Source organism: Schistocerca americana, chromosome 5 (genome assembly GCF_021461395.2).
Source record: "Schistocerca americana isolate TAMUIC-IGC-003095 chromosome 5, iqSchAmer2.1, whole genome shotgun sequence".
Classification (NCBI taxonomy): Eukaryota; Metazoa; Arthropoda; class Insecta; order Orthoptera; family Acrididae; genus Schistocerca; species Schistocerca americana.
This window is the reverse complement of record NC_060123.1, coordinates 211150006-211174564: the sequence shown is the minus strand read 5'-3', so window position 1 is coordinate 211174564 and position 24559 is coordinate 211150006. Positions and strand designations below refer to the sequence as shown.

Here is a 24559-nt window from a genome sequence, read left to right as displayed (position 1 = left end):
ATCCTTTACTAATCCATGTCAAACAATGTGATCAGCGTTGTCTCTATTCTTGAAGGTTGTTGTTTGACTTTTTTCAGGCCTGGTGATCCAGACTCCACCATTCAGCCCTTTGACACTTCCAGTGAGTGTAATACTGGTAGCACCGACTTTCGTCCCCAGCAATAATCATTGACAGAAATGTGGGATCATGTCTGGCTCTATCCCGTAGTTCAGCAGAAATTCTTCATCTTTTCTCTTTCTGTTCATTTGTTAGTGTGTGAGGGATGAGTTTTGCATTAACATCTTCTGACATCACAAGCATGGTTCCAGGATGGTCTTCTTGCAATAACTACCTTACGTGCTCCACATTTGCATTGGTATGTGCTGTAGATGGACAACCAGGTCTGAGATCATCTTGCACTGAATCTCTGCCTTCATGAAACCTATTGTACCAATCCAAAACATGACTACTTGGAAGTGCCTTACTGCATATGCTTGTTTAATTATTGTCCGTGTTTCACCAGGGGTTCTCATGAGCTTTGCTCACAAATGGGATCCATTATGTCACTGTAATTCACCAAGATCCCAAACAGTGTGTTGCTAAACACAGATCTGCTACCCAGTGAGTTTGCGCAAAAACACGGCTAAGGTCATTTCAAGGGAGCACACACAAAAAGATAACACAAAACAAAAATTGTTTCTGTTTAGTACTGCAAACTCAGAAATTAAAAAAAAACTGTCCTGGAACTTTTCTGACAAAGGGATATGTTCTATATAGGTACATCATTCCATGCTACATCACCTCTGTGCCAAGGTTAATTGATCATAGTGGCTCACAAGTGGTGGTGTGAGTTTTTCGGCAATCCATAACCAGATGTTTTCAGTGGGTGAAAGAGCTGCAGAATGTGCTGGCCAGAGCAACAATTGAACAGTCACTGCAGTGAGGCAGCTCAAGTCACCAGGGGCTATATGGAGTCTTGCATTATCTTGTTGAAAGATAATGTTGTGAAGCTCTCGAAGATAAGGCACAGCCACTCACATTAACATGTTATAAATGTAATGGCTGCTGTACAAATTATCAGCTATGTGAAGTAATTTGATTATGTTGTATAACCAGTGGCACCCCATACCATCACACCAGCTGCTGGACCCATACAATTATGATGAATGCACTCTGGCAATATTCATTCCTTGGAACCTTCCCATGTGGATATGTCCAGTGTGATGCCATACAGAGAACTGGAACTTATCTGAAGAAAATAGTGTGGTGTCCAGAGTTGTTGGGTACACCAATGTCAACTGTCAGTGTGCCTCTGTCTGCTGCTGCATCAAGGGAAACCGCAACAGTAGTTGTCATGCTGAAAGTCCATGGCGTTCCAAACATCATCACATTGTTCATACAGATACTTATCTTGCTGCAAGCAAAGAAGCCAATTTCCTGCCACAAGGTGCATAATGTGGCTGTATGCTCCTCCATGACCAAGCAAACAATATGCCTGCCCTCTCAGGCACTAGTGATGTGGGACCACTGAGATCCTGCATGTGTTGAGTATGGCCCTCCTGAACTCATTGGTTCTAATTTTACTACCGAGTCACAGAATCCTGAGCAATGTGACCAACAATATCATGGAACAATAAACTGCTGTCTTGATAGGCCATGATCCTACAACTGTCAAATTATGGAACTTCCTGGTAGATGTTTCTCTTTCTTATATGAGGAAAAATATAATCTTCTCTCAAACAAGCAATATACATGCACAAATTCTAAATGGGAAACCTGTTCTGTAATTTTCCCTTATATACAGAATACAGGTGGCATTACTGTTACACAGTTAGTGGGGTTGTGCTGAAGTACTAATCGTAGGAATATCCAAGCATTCAGTACTCTTCATGGCAATTTGATGTTTGTTGCATATTGTCTTCATTGTGTTGCAATTTTTGCAGCATGTAGTGTATTTGAATCAATAAACAATATTTTACTGTTTCGGATAGCCATCGTATTGTTATTATGAAATTGTCAAATATTTTCCTTCATCTGAAACCTTCAAATATACATACAAATTATATGTTCATTTGCATTATCAATACGTGCTGTCTTCTCCTTGATGCACTATGCACTACACTCACTCCCATGCATCTACTCTATTACAGCAATTATTATCTGGGTGTAGTACTGAAACGACATTTCTCTTTGAAGTATATTTGAATTACTGGCAACATTTCTGCACTGTAACTAGGATATATGATTTCATTTATGTATTCTTCCAAGGTCTCCATTTCCTGACATGGTGCCATTAAATATCTTCTCGTCAAGTTGCTGCTCTCCTGTGTCTCAGACACATTCCCAGAATGGTTGCTACTGATCCAGTTCCAGTGTTTCTTCATCCTAGGAGCTACCCTTGTTTGGTTACTGTTGTAGATTATGATTGATCTGTGTTTATTTTCATGTTCAGTGAGCAGGCTGTTTGCTATCCTCTCTTGGGTAGAGGACATGTGAGGTGGGTGTTGCAATCAACTGTTTTACAGTTTGAGGTCATATCAGTTCCTTGATGAAGAGTCTTGGGACCTGGACACATTCATGTGGGGTATTGATCAACTGCTCAAGTTCTTGGCTTATGTGAGATTTTCTGCTTCCATTTAAGTGCATGTACATGCTATATCTGTATTCTAATTTTTCATCATCATTCTAGGTTCTTTGTCTGCTTTTTGTATTTTTACAGTGAGAGATGCAGTTGTTATCACACATTTTGTTGCAATTTTTACAGATTCCTCATGAATTATAATAGACTTTAAGTATATTCATTGAATTATCAAGAAGTTTCCATTTGCCAACACTACATGCAGTAGCATTTGGAACTTTCAACACACTGTATAAATTTGGATAGTATGGGTAGACAGTTTGTGCTACGGAATAATGTTAAAACAATCATGCTCTTCGTTGGCGTACCACATATGATAGAACATGAGATTTTTTTTCTAAGAAAATATTCCTAACTATGTTATTTGGAATAAAAATTACCAGTAATTACAAAACTCAGCTATAGGAAATGTGATCTCTTATGAGTGTGTAATGTTGTCTGAGAGCAGATACATCATGTATAAAACATCAACAGAGAACTGCAGATTCCACTAAAGGCTAAATGTAATGGTTGTTGAGAGATGAGTATAGCAAAAAATGTTGAAAATGATAGTGATACATAGCTGAACAGAGCTTGTAAACTTAAAACATGAACGACACATGTAGGAGGGAAAGATTACCACTTACGGCAGTGGGAACATTGTTATGGTAGATGATTCCATCATAGCCAATACTGTCCTTAATGTTACTGACAGCAGCAAGTAAATAAGAACGCTAAATGATAGCTGAACTGAAATCATGAAAGCTGATAGCCATTTACATTTTACAGGCATGTCCAATGTTTGGGCAATTCCCCATGCACTGCATGTGTGCACACCACCTTTTGACTCCTCCTGCAATGCTGTGGCTGTATCTTTGAGACATGGCTGATCAGCTGCTGTTTCCGCTCTGCCACATTGCACTTCAAAAGAACCTGTGTTTTAATCAAACAATGGAGAATCCAGGATAGAATGTAACAATACCAGAGAAGGGAAGTTGCTATTCACCATATAGCCTATTGTGACTCAGCATCTCTGCTAGTGAGTAGCAACTTTCCTTCTCTGGTATTGAACCTTTGTTTTAGAATTTTGTTATCATTTTCTCCAGACCATTAGTGGGCATCAGGTCAATGCCTTTTTTTCATACTCTTTATTATTTTAGTGTCCAGGACTTCTGCAGGACTACTGGTGCACAGTCACTATTCTTGTAAAAGAGCTGTACATGTAGTGTGTGAGTCTTCATGGAGACAGTCTTGTTTGGTGTCTTGGATGCAAACTGAGGAACAGCCATGTTCTGCGAGTCTGTTGGTGTGCATGTTTTGATGCTTACAGGGCCCTCTGTTGGGCAAATTTTCATTAATTTTTTTGTTCCTTGACTTTTTCCCTTGTGGAAACACACTTGACCTCTTAGCAACAAATAAATTTGAGTTAATAACGAGCATCAAAACTGATTCAGGATTAGTGAACACAGAGTTCTCGTAACGAGATTGAGTATTGTAATCCCCAAATCCTAGAAAAATAAGCGAAAAATATACCTATTCAAAAGAGCAGATAAAAATTCATTTGATGCCTTCCTAAGAGACAGTCTCCACTCATTCTAAATTAATAATATAAGTGTAGACCAGATGTGGCTTAAATTCAAAGAAATAGTATTGGCAGCAATTGAGAGATTTATACCAAATAAATTAACAAATGACGGACCTGATCCTTCTAGGTACACAAAACGGGTTAGAACACTGTCACAGAAACAACAAAACAAACATGCCAAATTTAAACAAATGCAAAATCCCCAAGATGATTTTGATCATATGTGAAGTATGTTAGTGGCAAGAAACAAGCAATACCTTCTCTGCACGATAGCAATGGAGATACTATTGAAGACAGTGCTGCCAAAGCAGAATTACGAAACACTGCCTTTCGAAATGCCTTCACAAAAGAAGATGAAGTAAATATTCCAGAATTCAAATCGAGAACAGCTGCCAACATGAGTAATATAGAAGTAAATATCCTCGGAGTAGTGAAGCAACTCAAATCACTTAATAAAAGCAAGTCTTCTGGTCCAGACTGTATACCAATTAGTTTCCTTTCATAGTACGCTGATGCATTAGCTCCATACTTAACAATCATATACAAACATTCGCTCGACGAAAGATACGTACCCTAAGACTGGAAAGTTGCACAGGTCACACCAATATTCAAGAAAGGGAGTAGGAGTAATCCACTAAATTACAGGCCCATTTTGTTAATGTCGATATGCAGCAGGATTTTAGAACATATATTGTCTTTGAACATTATGAATTACCTCGAAGAAAACGGTCTATTGACACACAGTCAACATGGGTTTAGAAAACATCGTTCCTGTTAAACACAACTAGCTGTTTATTCACATGAAGTGTTGAGCACTATTGACAAGATATTTAAGATTGATTCTGTGTTTTTGGATTTCTGGAAGGCTTTTGACACTGTAACACTCAAGCGGCCCATAGTGAAATTGCATGCTTATGGAATATCATCTCAGTTATGTGACCGGCTTTGTGATTTCCTGTCAGAGAGGTCACAGTTCATAGTAATCAATGGAAAGTCATCAAGTAAAACAGAAGTGATTTCTGGCATTCCCCAAGGTAGTGTTATAAGCCCTTTGCTGTTCCTTATCTACATAAATAATTTGGAGACAATCTGAGCAGCTGTCTTCGGTTGTTTGCAGATGATGCTGTCATTTATCAACTAATAAAGTCATCAGAAGATCAAAACAAACTGCAAAACGATTTAGAAAAGATATCTGAATGGTGCAAGAAGTGGCAGTTGCCCTAAATAATGAAAAGTGTGAGGTCATCCTCATGAGTGCTGAAAGGGACTCGTTAAACTTTGGTTACACGATGAATCAGTCTAATCTAAAAGCTGTAAATTCAGCTAAATACCTAGGTATTACAATAACGAGCAACTTAAATTGGAAAGAACACATAAAAAGTGTTGTGGAGAAAGCTAACCAAAGATTGTGTTTTATCGGCAGGACACTTAGATAATGTAACAGACCTACTAAGGAGACTGCCTACACTACATTTGTCCGTCCACATTTAGAATACTGCTGCACAGTGTGGGATCCTTATCAAATAGGAATGATGGAATACATCAAAAAAGTTCAAAGAAAGGCAGCACGTTTTGTATTATCACGAAATATGGGAGAGAGCATCACAGAAATGATAAAGGATTTGGGCTGAAAATCATTAAAAGAAAGGTATTTGTCATTGCAATGGAATCTTCTCACAAAATTCCAGTCACCAACTTTTTCCTCCAAATGGGAAAATATTTTGTTGACACTGACCTACATAGGGAGGAATGATCACCACAATAAAATAAGTGAAATCAGAGCTCGTACGGAAAGATATAGGAGTTCATTCTTTCCGTGTGCTATATGAGATTGGAATAATAGAGAATTGTGAAGGTGGTTCGATGAACCCTCTGCCAGGCACTTGAATGTGATTTGCAGAGTATCCATGTAGATGTAGATCAGTAATATGTTGTTCGAATTTATATCATACTGAGCAGTGGTTGTCTTTCTACAGCATTTTGAAACTGGAACATCAATTACGGACACCTTATAGATGGGTTAAAAAGGCCCTTACCTTCTAAGAAATAAGAAAAGACCTAGATGATAGATAGTGGGAAACAGGTAGACAACATTAGAAAACATGTAGAAGCAATGTGGATGCATATGTTCTGATGAACTGCTCATATTCCAGTACATATACATAGAAACATTAGGAGTGAAAGTTGGAAGTATTCATAATAAAGGTTTTGGGGTGGGGGGCAGTGTCTATTAGCTCTATCCCCACTACAAACATATAGACACTTTGAATTTGAAACAGCCCTACATGATGTACAACATATACCTTGGATTATTTCTACAAGTTTGGGAATAAACAACAATAATAGTCCCCATAAATTTGAAAATTAGCAGTAGATGGTTCATTAAATGACAAAACCTCAGCCCATAAAGTTCAGTAGTTCTTACAGAATGCGAGAACAGGTAGTTTGAAGTTTGAGATTCCACACAGATCTCAACTTTAACTGGGAATTCCAAAGCTTGGTCTTGGCAAATACTTTAGTTTGTCTAATGTTTCTTTTATTAATTTAAATATGAGAAACACCTTATTTCACATATTGCCATTCATGAATTAGGTATGGAGTTATTTTTTGTGACAGTTTTTATAAAGACAGATGTGAGTTCTAAGAATTATGTCTGATGTTGGCCTTAGAATGACATACAGAAACATCTTTAAAAAATCTGTATTTTGAGAGGGATTCTACAGTGACCTTTGTCATTAGCAATATTTCTCTTTCTTTGGAAAATAGTAGATAGTATGGTTTTAATATAAAGAGTAAAACCAATATCTATGGATAATTAAGTGTTGCTGCATTAGAATAGAAAGGAGTCAAATACATGAGTATACAAGTGTTGAAGAACCTGCCAGAATATATTAAATTGCTTGTTGTAGTATAATGAAATTTAGGGATGGATCCAAGAATTTTTTGTTTTCCAATGTCTTTTACTCCATTGATGAGTCTCTTCACAGAGATTCTTAATGTGTTCAGTTGCTGTGTAATTCATATTGTCACTGATATATAATATTTCATAGCTTTAAGCCGACCTATGGCATTGTAATGTACATCTTTGGCTTCTTCTCACATCCCACTGACAGGTGTCTGTATAGCAGAAACAGTAAACTTTTTGGAGTAACTCCTTTTGGTTGCTAACAAAGACATTCATTTGTATCTTATTTAAATATGGATGAATGAAATGACATTGCATGATATGACATAATACATAGTCCATTACTAACAACTGTAAGCTGTTTTAGCAATATAATATAAAAAACCTATTCTTATTTAATCCAGTAATTGACTTATAACACACTGGTTTTCCTCCAGGAGTCTGTGAAACACTGCATATGAATGAGTGTAAATGTAAATGAAAGAGCTTTAGAGGGGAAAAAAAAAAAAAAAAAAAAAAAAAAAAAAGAGATCAAAACCCTTTAAATAGCTCATTATGATTATTCAAAAACATGTATGTTTAAAATGAATTTTTCTAAAATCTGCCTATGAAACTAAAGCAAACACGTACATGGTTATTGTTTTAGACAAATATATTAGATGAGGCAAGCAGACTATTGTGCGTTTAAGCAGGAACCCAAGTCAGTGGAGATACAGACACAGTAAGCCAGTCAGAGAGAAATAAACAATAAAAAGCTTATTGTGATGTAAAAAACAGAAATAATGTAAAAAATGATAATGAAAAGTCCTGGCTAGATTATAAATAATGGGAGAGAGTCAGGGTAAAATTTCACTTTACAGTTGAGGCACTGAGTGGTCAACAGGCTCACAAAGAAGACATATAATTTTCAAAACTGATCAGTACGGAATTTCATTTACATTCATACACTTCCATGACTACATTATACTGACTGACCACCTCGTACTGATGCTGCAGTTTGACTGCACTGTAAACTGCCCACTGCCTCAACTGTATGTTGAGTTGTAATCCTAACACCTTCCATTATATGTAATTAAAATAATATGTAAGATAAAATAAATGTCACTGCGCTGTTAGCTTGTATCTTCTTTATAGAATGTTGACAGTTGTAAGTGAAGCTCCATTCTATAGACTCTATTTACAGGAGGCTTAATCCATTCCTTACTGAAGTGAATACAAATATAACAGTCAAACATATATCTTCTTATTCATGAACTGATAATAGTGTGTTACCATCTTATGGCAACATCTCAGTGACATTAATTCTATATTTTATTCATCAGAAAGTCCCCTCATCAGAAAATATTGAGGGAAATGGAACCATTGAAATGGAACATAGAGATGAAGAGGCTGGACCAGTGACTTCTTCAGAAGGAAATCATGATGATCACGAGGGTGGCGAAACTAGTGATATCTTCATTTACCAGGGCATACACACAATCGAGTATATCCTTGGAACGATATCCCACACTGCCTCATACTTGCGGCTGTGGGCTCTTTCTCTTGCACATTCTCGTGAGTATAAAATATTTAATGGAGATGGATAAATAAATAATTATGGAATAATGATATGAATATAATAGAGGGAAACATTCCACGTGGGAAAAATATATCTAAAAAGAAAGATGATGAAACTTACCAAACAAAAGCGCTGGCAGGTCGATAGACACACAAACAAACACAAACATACACACAAAATTCTAGCTTTCGCAACCAATGGTTGCCTCGTCAGGAAAGAGGGAAGGAGAAGGAAAGACAAAAGGATATGGGTTTTAAGGGAGAGGGTAAGGAGTCATTCCAATCCCGGGAGCGGAAAGACTTACCTTAGGGGGAAAAAAGGACAGGTATACACTCGCACACACACACATATCCATCCACACATACACAGACACAAGCAGACATTTGTAAAGGCCTTTACAAATGTCTGCTTGTGTCTGTGTATGTGTGGATGGATATGTGTGTGTGTGTGCGAGTGTATACCTGTCCTTTTTTCCCCCTAAGGTAAGTCTTTCCGCTCCCGGGATTGGAATGACTCCTTACCCTCTCCCTTAAAACCCATATCCTTTTGTCTTTCCTTCTCCTTCCCTCTTTCCTGACGAGGCAACCATTGGTTGCGAAAGCTAGAATTTTGTGTGTATGTTTGTGTTTGCTTGTGTGTCTATCGACCTGCCAGCGCTTTTGTTTGGTAAGTTTCATCTTCTTTCTTTTTAGATATAATTATGGAATAAGTACAATAAATTTTATTTTTGTCTGTTTGTAGCTTTTTCTGTTCCATCATTGATACTAGATGTTTGTTATTCACTTTTCAATTATTCCAAGAAAATGAAGAGTGTGATCTGTTTATTTTAGAAACTTTTTATGAAACACTAAAAATAGTTGACAATGTTAATGATTCCAGTCTGTGTAAAAAGTAAGATGAATACTTTGCATCAACATGGACCTGAAAATATTTAGTTCATGAGTTGTGATTCTGTCACATACAGCATGTCCATTGAAACAACTGCTCATTAGACTTATCATTTGCTGTGTTTTACTAGTGGTTGACACTACTTCAAACAAAGTATTCAAAAAGTGAGTTCTCCACACAATTGAATATGCCTGACAATTCATACTCTCTCATATACTGCCACAGTTCACATTGCATTTATGCAATACTTATCATTGACATAATGTCATTATTAATCAGACATAATACCACAGAAACAATTCTGATGGGTTTATGGCAGGTGTGTGTTGAGGGCTAGGAATTGATTCACCTCTACTTACCCCTGACTAAGGTTCTCTCACATTTACAACTGAGATGCACTCATATTTACACACTGAAATATGCAGTCACGCCATCATTGCATGAAGTATATCTGCCAATCACTTACTGGCACTACATCATCTTAATCAGGGGATGCGTTAGAACAAACAAAGCATCTGTACTGGAATGCATGACAATGGACAAATTCAGATATTTTCTTATCTCAACAATAACATCATAGGTGTGTGTGTGTGTGTGTGTGTGTGTGTGTGTGTGTGTGTGTGTGTGTGTGTGTGTACTCTAACTCAAAAAAAGCTAGTGAAGTTTCATTCCTTTATGTATGGTAGGTGATGACTCAACTCTTCCACTAATTGGTGCACTGTTTCCTTTATTCCTAAATTATAAACAATTTGTTGCTCATTCTTGATACAAGTGATATTTCTCAATTCTGTTTCCATTGACCAGGAAATAAATAAAAAGCATTAGACCATACTCTTATTGAGACCACAGCTATTGTAAGAAAAGAAGAGCAACACTAACACAGCAATGATGCCTCACAAGACCTGGACGGGTACTATGGGAGTAGATGGAGGTAGTGGTGACAGATCCGTGGCCCTCACAGTGGTGTGAAGACACAGCTAACTGGCATGGCATGCCACCAGAATCCATTTTGATTGACAGCCAGACCCCCACAACTAGACCGCAGAGCAAGAAGAAAACTGTGATGAGGGCCACTTTGACGGACGCAAGTGAGGTGGCATGAGGAGGTGGGTGAGGTTGCAGGTTTGGTGACTATGTAGCATGTCAGGCAAACTCTGATTCCCCACTGGCATAATCTTGCAGGGATTCAAGAAGCATTTCAAGGTGTCATCTGTGGAAGAGTCGATGACATACTTCTTCATTTGAACCTTGAATGTGCAGATGAGATGTTCTACCTCACCATTAGTTTGGGGGTGGAAAGGAGGAGTAGTCACACTGTGAATACCTTGATGGGCACAGAAATCATGGAAGGTTTTAGACTCAAGCAGCATACCATTTTCATTGCAAGGGCATACGGCAATCCTTGAACAGAAAAAAATCTTAGAAAGGGTCTGAACCATAGCTGTGGCTGACATCAAGGGACAGCAGACAATGTATGAAAATTTACAGAAGGCATTGATTCCCAACTATCAGTAACAACTTTGGAAACATCTCGCGAAATCAACATGAACACATTCCTATGGATGCTGTGGTGTGGGCTGTGAAGAGAGCAACACCAATGGTGCCACTTGTTTGTAGCACACTGAGAGCAAGCCACAACAAGATGCACAAATTCACCAACAAAACTGGGCCAAAATACTGGCATCAGGCCAGCAACTTGGTATGCAAGACTCCCCAATTTCCGTGACATAGGAGCTGAAGCACATCTTGCCAGAGGGTGGCTGTGGTCACAACCCTGGGTGACAGCCCATCAGTGGCTAAGAAAACATCACCCTCCTACACTGAAAGACTGATGGAGGGCAAAACAGTTAAGTAAAGTATTAGAAGTCCTGGCCAGATCCTTGCCTGGCCAACCATGGTGAACAAGGTGAACAACATGGTGCCAAATTGGATTGGCAGCAACTTCTTCCACTGTACATCTACATGAAAACAAAGAAGCTCATCCGGATCAAAGGTAGGATCTGACCCCACTGGAAGCCAGGACAGCACATCAGTATTGGCATGCTGTGTGGTAGGCTGAAAGTATATTTCAAAGTTGTAGTGAGACAGAAACAAGGCGCAACACTGTTGGCAAATTCACAAGTCCTTGTGTATAAGTAAAGGGAAAAAATTCTTCCTTCTTCATAGAGTTATTTTAGAATCATTGCTTTAGTACACCAGATATTAAACATTATCTATTTGTGACAACAGTGATTGATGTGGCATGGATATTAAACATTATCTGTTTGTGACAACAATGATTGATATGTGACAGATAAAATTCTTGCTTAAGAGGTAGTGCTTTCCACATTGGAATGGAGCATACTACTATGCTCTTTTTGTTAATATCTGCCACTGTGTGGTAGTCTGTGTAGGTATTTAATGAGCCAGAAACAAACTGAAAATATGATCACATCTAAAAAAATTCCAAACAGTTATAATGAAACAAACTGACACAGGAACTGAACAATACTTCTATATACATCACACTTGGAGCTGCCACATAACATCCAAAGAAGAATGGTAGAAATATCTGTTGCGCTGTCTCAGTTCTCGACATGTAACTGTGAGAATGAAAACCATTAACAAATGTCCTAGCAATCTTGTTTTTAAACTCTTCAAATAATTACTACCTGAAAGATAAATTCAAATTTGAGCAATTCTGTCAGACATAGTGGGTCATTTGATTTGGCAACTCAGTGTGTACTTGGTAAAACACATTACACAACATACTGTTAGGAAGAGGAGAGAAATTGTACACATCTACTAGCAAAGTGAACAGGAGAATTTCTCCCTACATCAGTTAGTAAAGACAGCAACATCCAACAAAACGTTTTCTGTGTATTATGCATTACTGTGTGTAAATACAGTATAATAATACAGTTCAAATTTAGTTGAGAATTTGGTGTTGAACTTCTACCACTCAAAGTGTTCTGACATTGGCACAAACATATCAAAGACACAGGTTGCCTGTGCAAGGGGGAAATCAAGAGGGTGTCCTCACATTTCTCATGAATCGTGGAGGGCATTCAACGATGCAATGATGAAGCAACTTTTCGTCTAAGTAGGGAGGTGAACTGTCAAAATGTGAGAACCTGGATTTCATAGGAGCCTAGTGAAGTTGTTTAACTTGCGAGAAATTCACCTAAATTGTATGTTTTTTGTACCATTCCTCTAGTAAGATGAATGACTTTTTGGCTGAATCTGTCGCATGATTGTCATACTAGGAGATGCTTCAGTGGCATGTGTCAATGCGACACATATATTCATCCGACGTAAATGCAACTATACAGGCAGAGTATTCAGAAAGATTATGAAGATTTTAATCATTTTTACATAAAAATGTGTTTAAGTGTTTATTTTAAAAGCAATTCGATGTTATTTATTTGATTAAAAGTATAGCCTTTTGAAATTCAGAAGTTTTAACACTCTGTATATTTGTAACCCTCCAGACTACAATTCATTCAAATAATACATAAACTCAACAATAACATCTATATCACTCCACAAGGTAGTGTACAGCACTTGTCAAAGATTCTGTGGCAATTGTGCTACCTAGGAAATTCATATTTTTGTTTTATGTATCTGCAAGAAACCAATGAAAAATCAAGGGCAGAATAATGACAATATTATGAAAAGGATAGATACTGGGGTGCAGACAGTCACAACAAAAATACTCTAAACAAATAAGCTTTCAATCAAAAGGCCTTCTTCTGAAATACAGACACACACACACACACACACACACACACACACACACACACACACGCACACAGAGAGAGAGAGAGAGAGAGAGAGAGAGAGAGAGAGAGAGAGAGAGAGTCACCAAAACACAAGAAACATGACCACTGTCTTTCTGCCAAGGCTAGACTGCGAATAACAGCGCATAACGGGAAAAGCAAACTGGTTGGTAGGGTCTCCTCCTTACCCCCTCAGCTTCTCCCATCAAGCGCTGTTGCTTGTAGTCTGGCCTCAGCGGTCAGAGACAGTGGTCATGTGTGTGTGTGTGTGTGTGTGTGTGTGTGTGTGTGTGTGTGTTTTAGGAGAAGGCCTTTTGGCCAAAAGCTTACTTGTTTAGCAATCTTTTTGTTGTGACTGTCTGTGGCTCAACATCTCTGCTATATGGTGAGTAGCAATCTGTCATTTTCATAATACTGTCAAGAAACCAATGAATTGGTTTAAGAAAAACTTGAAAAGCTCAGGTATTATACAAAGAATCTCAGTATTTTGATTTAATAAAGTGGAATAAGGAGGTTCCCATGTTGCTGAATCATAACCGGTATGTAAAGGGAATTATCTTTGGCAGACTATGTAAAAACGAAATTCAGTTTTTGTGTCTGACATTTGTAGGTTATTTTTCTAATAAGAGTTTTGAAGTGAACTATTCCCTTGAAAAATTCTATGAAACTGCAGTCATAAACGAACTCGAGACATCAGGGTATAAATTCAATAGTACTTGTATGTAGCACATATAGTTTTATTTCAAAACTGAACTTACAGAAACAATCTCTACCTTTCCCAATAGAAGTAAATACTTCTGACCATGCTGACACACCTTTCTGAATTGTACTGTCCATTAGCTGCATGGCAGAGAGTAAGGAAGCAGCCCAACTTTTCACTACCTTCCACCTTCATTACCCTAAATGACTGTTTAGCACAGTGCTGTTCCCTGATAAATCATAACAAGTGTGCAGTAACCCCCTCCCCCCTCAAATTACCATATCACATCCAAAGAACCCCCCAGAAGCGTACTTTAAATGCCACCAGTATTTAATGCACAGCTTTCACCGATTTGCTTATTTTAAGATAACAGCAGATCATCAGTGAATTATTAGTAACCATGGATTAGCTTAAGGCCACAGATGTCTAAAAAAATTTTCTTTATCAGTTTGAATCATAGCTGTGGGTTGTTTGAGGTCAGTCAGTTTGGGAATGGTGGAGACCACATGAGGCATTGTGCAGGTTGCTAAATTTTGTGTAGACTTGCAGAGTTCACTGTGCAGGTTGCTAAATTTTCTGTACACTTGCAGTTCTACTAGTGATATGCAGTGGATTCACTATTCTTAGTAGTAGATTAGGTAATGAGACAACTATGAGACAGTGTAAATACCATTCACATCCTGATTGCATTTTATGCTCACTCAAGACTGTGAATATGAGAAAGCAGTATTAATAGGTAAAATAATGTCACAGGTTTGTTTTGATGAGGATTTTTTAAATGACAGATAATCATGTGGCTGCTTCTTCATTTGAATCCAAATGAGTATTTAGAAGATATGATAATGACATATTTTTGCCCAAATGCTACGGCATACAGAAACTAGGGAACTATTGAAATAGTATTGCTTGTGATTTCTCCAGAGGTGTGCTACCAACTGTTGCGTATGTGTGCTGGGTTAATTTAGTCCTGTACCTCTCTATAATTTCTATTGGAGTGTGGTCATGAAACAATAGTGGCGGTGATATGTCTATTGGTTGGGGACAGTTATCTCGGCATCTTCCTCACCATATGAGTGACATAAGCTACGTAGAGGTGCTAGATGTCACTCTGTTTCTTTGACTAATTTCCCTAATAACTCATGGTACCACAAACACGACAATAAATTGCAGACGCCATTATCTGATACATTCACATAACAGAATTAAACAACAGTGTTCCAGAAGCAGACAGACATGCACAAACACTAAAGGGACAACATTTTGTAAACATATGGTCGGTGCTCACTACTTTATGAGACAGAGTTATTTGAAAGCATCAGGCATGCAGTTGAGAGTAATGTTGTGTCTAGACAAGACAGCCTAGAAACAATGAGAGGAAGCCGAAAGGCACGCGATTAAACTCACGCAGGCTGGCGTGAGGTCTGAAACAGGATCCGTAATGAATGCTATAAAGAAAAGTACATAGCTTCTGGAATACTTAACTTTAATCCACATTTGTAGAACATCGCTCTTGATGATACATTATTAGAATCTCAATATCAATTGAATACGGCACCTTGCTATGTCGTAGCAAATGTAGCTGAAGGCTATGCTAACTATCGTCTCGGCAAATGAGAGCGTATTTGTCAGTGTACCATTGCTATGAACGTCGGCTGTACAACTGGGGCGAGTGCTAGTACGTCTCTCTAGACCTGCCGTGTGGTGGCACTCGGTCTGCGATCACTGACAGTGGCGACACGCGGGTCCGACGTATACTACCGGGCCGCGGCCGATTTAAAAGCTACCACCTAGCAAGTGTGGTGTCTGGGGTGACACCACAAGTAACACAACAACTTAAATGCATTTTACTGCTTCCATAGATTGAACTACCAAACTATGTTGCTAGATGGAGTTGGTGGACATGATCACAAAAAGTTAAAATATGTGTGAATTGCAAAATGCATTCAAGCTATTGATAATATTTTTGAACATGAGTAGCTGTGGAAATTTACACTAAAACATAATGAGTAATAATCTGTTATTTTCTTATCTACCACAATGTTCTTATACTTGTTTGTGGAAACCGTAGCGACATCAGATTATGTTTTCCCTCCAGAATGATCAATACTGTCTCATTTCAAAGTAAGGCACAAAAACGCTATATGACTCATCGATTATGGAAATGTGTGAGGAAATTACAATCCATCTTCACCAGGATCTTCACAAATGTTCAATACAGAGTATACAACAATGTCACTAAGTGCATTCATATAATCTTTTAAATTACTGGAAAGTGTCTACTTCATAAGCTCATGTCATACAAAAACTGAAAACCTTTCTTATGGGGTAATGCTGACCGACAATAGATGAAGATAAAATAAAATTAGTGGCCTTTTGTGTGTGTTTGGTGTTTGTATGTGTGTGTGTGTGTGTGTGTGTGGGGGGGGGGGGGGTAGCTTGATCTTTTAATGGCTCTCCTTGTTTTCAGTAAGAGAATTTATGGGGAAAAAAATGTACCCCAGTGAACTAAAGGAATGCACTTTGACTACTGATGGAGGACTGTGATTAGTGTATTGCCAGTGAAGATGTGTTATGTCTCAAAATAAGCAAATGAAAAATAGAAGGAAATGATTTTTAAGAGTGACAAGCAGACAAATTATGTTTTATTCAATTAATATTTATTTAGTAATAATTGGTTTTGGGATTATTAGTCCTCATCAGGTTAAGTTATGACTTACTTGTTTGATGAGAAAATTATATTCATGTATTTCACCAACTGTCTTACAGAACTGTCTGAGGTGCTGTGGTCCAAAATTTTCCACATGGCTCTAGGGATGGATTTGGGCTATGGCGGGGGAGTTTTAATATACTTAATATTCTGGGCATGGTCTTTCCTTACTCTTTCCATCCTTGTACTGATGGAAGGCCTCTCAGCATTTCTTCACACATTGAGGCTGCACTGGTAAGTGATGTTACCATGAGGGCTTATTAAAAAGGTATTATGAATTGCACTAATATATGAGAAATATGTTTCATAAAAACAAATAAAAGAAAATTTTAATTTTAAAAATATATTTGTGAAATACTTTGTACAGTAGCAATGAACTTCCTTTGTATCTCTTAAACATGACACCAAGAGCTACATTCTTACATACTTGTAATGGCCTATATTTCATCCTGTAAAATGCAAACCAGTTCCATAATATGAACAATGTGGAATACACCAAAGCTGTTATTTATGTGTTAAACATGTAGTTTATGTAGGTGTTTTTTGTTTACTTTTCCATCATATGATGAAAATATTTTTCTGTTATTGCGTGGTTACTTCTAGAATATCACAGGCTGATTAAAGGAAAGTATTGTTTCTATTCATCAAATCTGTGGCAATGAGCCACACTATTAATTAAGATATGACCCCAACTTTTAAGTGAAAACAGAACTATGCATAAAAACTTTTATATGTTGCCAGTTCACATGTTTCAAAGCATTATTAGTACAACTATAACACAAATTCTTTTATAAACAATGTAGAATTAGCCAAACCTATTATACAGGCATAAAGTATTCTCTGTGTCAAAATAAGGTTTATTTTTCAATTATCTAATGAAATTAGGTTGTTACTGCTGCATGGTTACTACATGCATTTTGAAAATGAGAATATTGAATAAAGTATGAATTCATTTTAATAAATAAAAACAAACCTTAAAAATTCTATGTAGCATCAAGAGAACCAATTATTTTGAAATGAAATGAAAATCATGCTTACTCATCAGCTTCTAAATAGGGACCAGCATGGCATGTGGTGGAGGATGCCTTGTACTGCTAGTAGTCATTTCCTTCCTGTTCCACATGCAGATGGAGTGAGAGGAAGTGACTGTCTACATGCCTCCATACTAGCTGTAAATTTTCTTGTCTTATCTTCATAGTCCTTATGCAGAATAAACACTAGCAAAAGTAGAACAGTTCTGCAGTCAACCTCAGATGCTGGTTCTCCGAATTTTCTGAGTAGTGCCTCATGAAAGGAACTTAGACTTCCCTTCATGGACTCCCATTTGAGTTAACGGAGCATTTCCACAGTACTTGTGCCTTGATCAAACCTGTTGCTAACTAATTAGCAGCATGCCTCTGAATTGCTTCATTTCAATGTCTTGCTTTAATATGACCTGGTTGAGGACCAAAACACTTGAGCAGTACTCAAGAAATGGCCATACTAAAGATCTCCCGTATAGATGGGCTACGCTCCCCTAGAATTCTCTCAATAAGCTGAAGTCGACCATTAACGTGCAATCTTACATACTCATTCCATTTCATGTCACTTTGCAACATTGCACCTAGATATTTAACTGATGTGACTATGTTGAGCCGCACAATGATAGTGCTGTATTCAAACATTACAGGATTGTTCTTCCTACTCATCTGCATTCTCTGACATATTTCTGCATTTAGAGCAAGCTGCCATTCATCACACCAGCTATAAATTCTGTCCAAGTCATCTTGTATCATCCTACAATCACTTAATGACATTGTCTTCATGTACATCAGAGCATTCTGTCAGCAAGCAAGAGCTGCAGAAGCAGAAGAGTATTAATATGAGTACATTAATTTACAGCATTTGACAGTTTGTACTGTTAGGAATATCAGTTTTCTAAGGATACGGTAAAATATGCATATGGGGATGTAATGTGTGCAGGATGAAGATCATGGGAAGGAGGAGACATTTATGATTGCGCAAAGGAAAGAGAGAGGGAGGGTGGGGGGGGGGAGGGGGGGGGGGGGGAGAGAGAGAGAGAGAGAGAGAGAGAGAGAGAGAGAGAGAGAGAGAGAGAGAGGGAGAGAGAGAGAGAGAGAGTGGGAGAGAAAGGGAATGAGGAAGAGGGTGTGAGAGGGGGGGGGGGGGGGGGGGGGGAGAAATTCCAATCTTTGTACCTGAGTATGAATTGTACGTTTTGATGTGCTGCTCCTTATTCACCTACGCTGTGTCTACATCTATATCCATCTTAATACAACTACAGCATTAGATTTTCTCTTTTGTGTTTTTCTATGATTCTTACCTCTCACTGCCACTGAAACCTCAAACATTTTGACATATAATTTATTCCTTTTCAGAATTAATGTGAGATAATATTATTTCTTGTATGTGAGGCTCAGATGTTATTTAATTATTCTTTTGTGTCCCAACTGCCTGCCTGATTATCTCTTGGAACACATCTTTCCATTTTGTCTCCAAGTATACAATGGCATGAAAGTCTAATTTTATAATTATTGTACTAACACAAATGCAGTTAACAAACTCTGCACTTTATTAGGATTTGTTTCCACCCCTGATAAAGTGCATTAAAATCGAATAGCACATTTTTTTAGATCACTATGGAGCAAACACTGGTTATCCAAAAATATAGAACAGTTCATTGTCTATGACAGCAGGCACGAAATGTAATTAAAACAGGCACCCAATTATTGAGGTTAATGCAAATTTCTCAAATATCTGAAAAACATGGATAATTGAAAACACATGTTTTTAGCGGAAACTGCTATTTACTCTACAGTATCTCTAAAATGTCCAACATGTCACATTTGAAAAGCCCCTGTATTACTCTTGCATTAGTTGCCAGAAACTGGCAACTTATTTGCAAAATTATGCTTAAAACACACTGTATTTTGTAACACCCGATTTAACCTCACTTCCAGAACATTACTGTTCAATTTTTTTCTGTTTCTGTTTGCATTCACCTTTTCCTGGACACTAGTTCTCGTTTTCATGTATTACATGCACTAATAACAGATCAGTGAATTTAAGTACCTCACTGTGACTAATAATGAGTTCCTCAGTTACTTAGTCCTCTGCCTCTCGTTCTTTTGAATACGCTTCTTTCACTATATATGTGTCACTTAGTTGCTGGAATCCCAGTTCACAGGCATTATTATTTAAGCACCTGAATCCACACTACAACCAGAAATTTTTATTCTATATGAAAATCTTTATTTTAATTATAATAATTCCTTCATGTCTCATATTTTAGTTTTTCAAACATTGCTAACCTACCCATGGATAATCTGCAAGCTGGATAATCAATTTCTGGATAACTGAGAGTTTTCTGTTGTATCTTCATGAGCATGGCATCATCTCCAATGTCACACATTGATAATGAGAAGTTTATCTCACATACAGCAACTCTCTCTCTTTGATTTGGTCCTTGCAACACTACCTCATCTGATGTGATCCTTTACATTTCCTCATGTATCGATTTTTTCCATTGCATTATATGATTTGACTGGCTGATAATAAGCTTTTCTTTAGTGTGATCAATATCAAGATATATATCAAGCGAATCAGTGTTATATGTATATACATTCTTCATTATGTTGTGCACTTCTGTATATTGAATGATTGAGTAAGAATACATGTGTAAGGGGGGATCAGATAGTGGTACAATAAGTACCCTCCGCCACACACCGTAAGGTGGCTCGCGGAGTATAGATGTAGATGTAGATGTAGATATATCTTCTGTGTGATGTATACTATATGTAACAATGTTGCATGTATATGTGTTTTCATCATCTGCTTGACTTGTCCCATATCATGTACAGTTCTGTACATTCAATATTTGAGTGGATCAATAAAAATACAAGAAAGATGAAAGTGACCATAGTGTACCCTTTCAGAGATTAAGCATATTAATTAGTGTAGCTATATTCTTTTTCGGTAGAAAGAACAACATCTTAAAATTTAAGTATCCTATGGATGGTCATAATATGTTAAATGTAATACAGAAGTTTCTATGATCTTATGCCTTTCCATAACAGTTATAAATGCCGATTTATTTAACTGTTATTAGGAGCTACCCTTATCACAGACCGGAAAACACGTAATTGGTTGGGGCATATGTTTTTTATGGAAAGCATTGTGTTAGTAGAGCATTCTTTTTGATAACACAATCATGAGTATTAGGCAAGGCTGCTAGTCAGAAGAAACATATCATGCATATGACAACTGCAGACCATACATTCAATACTGTAACAAAAGAAACTGGACTCATTTAAATATATCATACTTTTCTGCACCTATTTTTATTTTGTTTATATACATGGTGTATATGAGATCAGGTATTGAATTGGTCCTGCAAAAATAAGAAAGGAGGTCTACATTAATGTGGAAATTCTTAGTCTTCAAGGCATGAGAGATTCAAGTATGGGTACTGTCTGCATTGCATGTGGCTTTGAATGGATTCTTGTCCAGACAATTTTTTAATTACTTGGATGACATACCACTATCAATCCACTGAAGGATGATCTTTGTCCATGGTGGCACTACTGCATATTTCAGCATTTGTGATCAATGGCACGTTCGCGTAAAGTTACTAGCTTGTATACAGGTTGAAGCGGGCAAATTCTGTGGACTCCATCCTTATCTGATTTAAATCATTAGAATTCCTTCTAATGGATTATTTCTGATAGCTGATGTAGCACCTATCAATACTAAAACAGCTACTGTGGGTTGCGAAAGGATTTGAGACAACAAATACTGTGCCTAGCATATTCCAACACATCTACATCTACTTTCATTCTCAGCAAATTACTGTGTAGTGTGTAGCAGGGGATATGTAATTGGATTCCATGTTAACATTTCTTCCTAATCCAGTGCCATATGATGTACAGGAAGAATGAAAGCTTTAATGACTTTGCACGTGCTGTAATTAGTCTACCTTTGTCTTCACAGTATGTAGGAGAGCAATACAAAGGGGGTGAAGACTTTATCAAGATTCTTTACTTAATACTGATTCCCAATTTTTTAAGTGGGCTTTCAAAGGATAATTAATATCTATCTTTAAGAATCTTCCCGTTCAGGTTTTTTAACAGTTTTCTGACATTCTGCTTTGAGTCACACAAACCTGTGACCATTCATATAATCCTTCTTCCCATACATTCTGCGTCCCCCTGTTAGTCCTGTTTGGTATGGACCCCACGTACTTGAGCAGTATTATAAGATGCCATGCACAGTCCTTTGTAGGATGCTCTTCGAGGCTATTTGCACATGATGCAGCTGTTTATACTAAAGTAGTAATGCCAGAATATAGTAAGAATTTGCTGAATGACCTGCAGGGACTTGATGAATGGTGCAGACTCTGTCAGTCGACACATACTGTAAATAAATGTATCATATTGCGCATACATAGGAAAAGAAATCCACTACACTATTGATGACAAACAGCTGGAGACAGCATCTGCCATAAAATATCCAGGCGTAACTATCCAGAGTGACCTTAAGGGGAATGATCATACAAAACAGATAGTGGGAAAAGCAGACACAAGACTCAGATTCATCGGAAGAACCTTAAGGAAATGTAACTCACGCAAGAAAGAAATGGCTTACAAGGCACTTGTTCCCCAGATTCTGGAGTATTCTTCATCTATCTGGAATCCCTATTAGACCAAAATTCATGATGAACAAAGGAGTGGGAGACCATCCGTTTCTGAGGAGACAGTGTTGAAGGTTGAGCAAAGCATGTGTGAAGATCAGCAGATCACCCTGGATGATCTCTGCACATTGGTTCCTGAGGTTTCCCGAAGCACCACTCACAGAATTTTAACAGAAACATTGAATTACCGGAAGGTGTGCGCAAGATGGGTGCCACGTATGCTGACCTGAGACCACATGCAGCAATGAGTTGATGCTTCCCGTGCATTTCTTCACTGCCTTGCAGCTGAACAGGACAACTTTCTGGCTTCGATTGTCATGGGTGGTGAAACCTGGGCATACCACTTTACACCTGAGACCAATCATGCCAGTGGCGGCATCCTTCTTCGCCAAAGCCGCAGAGCTGGTGGTGAGCTGGTATGACATGGGCACACAAAAACTGCCAAAGTGTCTACAAAAATGCATCGACAGAAATGTTGATTATGTTGAAAAATAGCTAAACGTTCAAGCTGCAAACTGATGTAAACCATTGTAGAAATAAACAGGTCTATGTAATTATAAAAAAAATAGGAGACCTTACTTTTGGGATTACCCTCATACATCTCATGTAATGACCACAATGAGCCAATACAGATGCTTACTGACAATCCTCGGCCACACACCATTAGGTGGCTTGCGGAGTATGATGTAGATGTAGATTGACTGCATTTTCCCAGTATCCTGCCAATGCACTGAAATCTGCCTCCTGCCTTATCTATGACTGCTCCAATATGACTGTTCCATTTCATTTATGTAAATATTGTTGCGCCTACATATTTGTATGTCGGTTGATTCTAGTTATGACTCATTGTAGTCACAGGATACTTCTTTTATGTGTGTTGTGAAGTGCACAATTTTTCATTTCTGAACATTTAAAACAAGCTTTCCACCTCTTTAAAATCTTATCAAGATCTGAATGGATACCTGTGCAGCTGTTTTCAGATAGTTTCTCACAACAGGTAACTGAATCATTTGCAAAAAAATTGTCTGCCAGGTCTTCACTATACAGCTTGGGAACTAATAGTTTCCAGGACCATTACTGTACATCATTCCTCTTAATTTTACATGAAGTACCAGTATCCAATTGTTGCCTATTATTTTAGTTCACCTACTTTATGTCCGCCCCAGTAGCTGAGTGGTCAGCGTGACGGATTGCCGTCCTCTGGGCCCGGGTTCGATTCCCGGCTGGGTCGGAGATTTTCTCCGCTCAGGGACTGGGTGTTGTGTTGTGATCATCATCATTTCATCCCCATCCGGCGTGCAGGTCGCCCAATGTGGCGCCGAATGTAATAAGACCTGCGATATGGCGGCCGGACCTGCCCCGCGAGGGGCCTCCCGGCCAATGACGCCAAACGCTCATTTCCACCTACTTTATGAAATTTTAGCTCAGATGTAAATACCTACAATCTTCTTTTGTTGCAGGGTGGAGTTTATGAGCAAATTTTATACAGGTACTGGCTACCTTTTTACACCATTCTCCTTCAAATCTATTTTGGAACAAGAGGACAACGAAGCACCATAGAGAAATTCTGTGCTGTATCAGTGTAAAATATTGTTTTATTTATTCCATGTAAGATGTTATGGTAAAATGAGAAGCAGTTGCAAATTTTTGGAACTGCGTAGAGAAACTGTTTATAAGAACAAAACTGTAATATAAATATCTGCATTTGATAACTCCATCCTTTGGAATTCTTTCACATTAAAAGAGTAACTGGCACCGATGTAAGATAACAGGCACATCAAATAAACTAGCAAAACTTGTAATGTAATAAAAAAATAGAGTAATTTTATTTGTCAGAATATTTTGTGTTGTTATACAATTTACTATTTATTTTCTCTTTATCAACTTTGTTAACTCAGCACAACATTATACAATATGTACAATATAAAAAGTGACCACTCTCAGCAAGCAACAACACATTATGATTTTACTATTCCCCCCACCTTCTCCTGATTTTCGAACCACACATCTGCTATCATTATTTGTTATGACTTCTGATATTGTAATTGTTAAAACTATGAAACATGGACCGTGCCATTGGTGGGGAGGCTTGCATGCCTCAGTGATACAGATAGCCGTACCGTAGGTGCAACCACAATGGAGGGGTATCTGTTGAGAGGCCAGACAAATGTA

General features: G+C 37.8%; 1 protein-coding gene across 2 annotated transcripts in view; it reads left to right on the top strand.

The window, feature by feature from the left end:
* The window catches only part of LOC124615659 (V-type proton ATPase 116 kDa subunit a1-like), a 245611-nt gene extending 221282 nt beyond the window's left edge, over positions 1-24329 (top strand). For both annotated transcript variants that reach the window (XM_047143682.1, XM_047143681.1), the window contains exons 14-16: positions 8410-8641; positions 16758-16932; positions 23848-24329. In XM_047143682.1, coding sequence (XP_046999638.1) covers positions 8410-8641; positions 16758-16932; positions 23848-23947 — 507 coding nt within the window. In that variant the 3' untranslated portion in view covers positions 23948-24329. The remainder of the gene's footprint in view (positions 1-8409; positions 8642-16757; positions 16933-23847) is intronic.
* Positions 24330-24559: the final 230 nt, after the last annotated feature.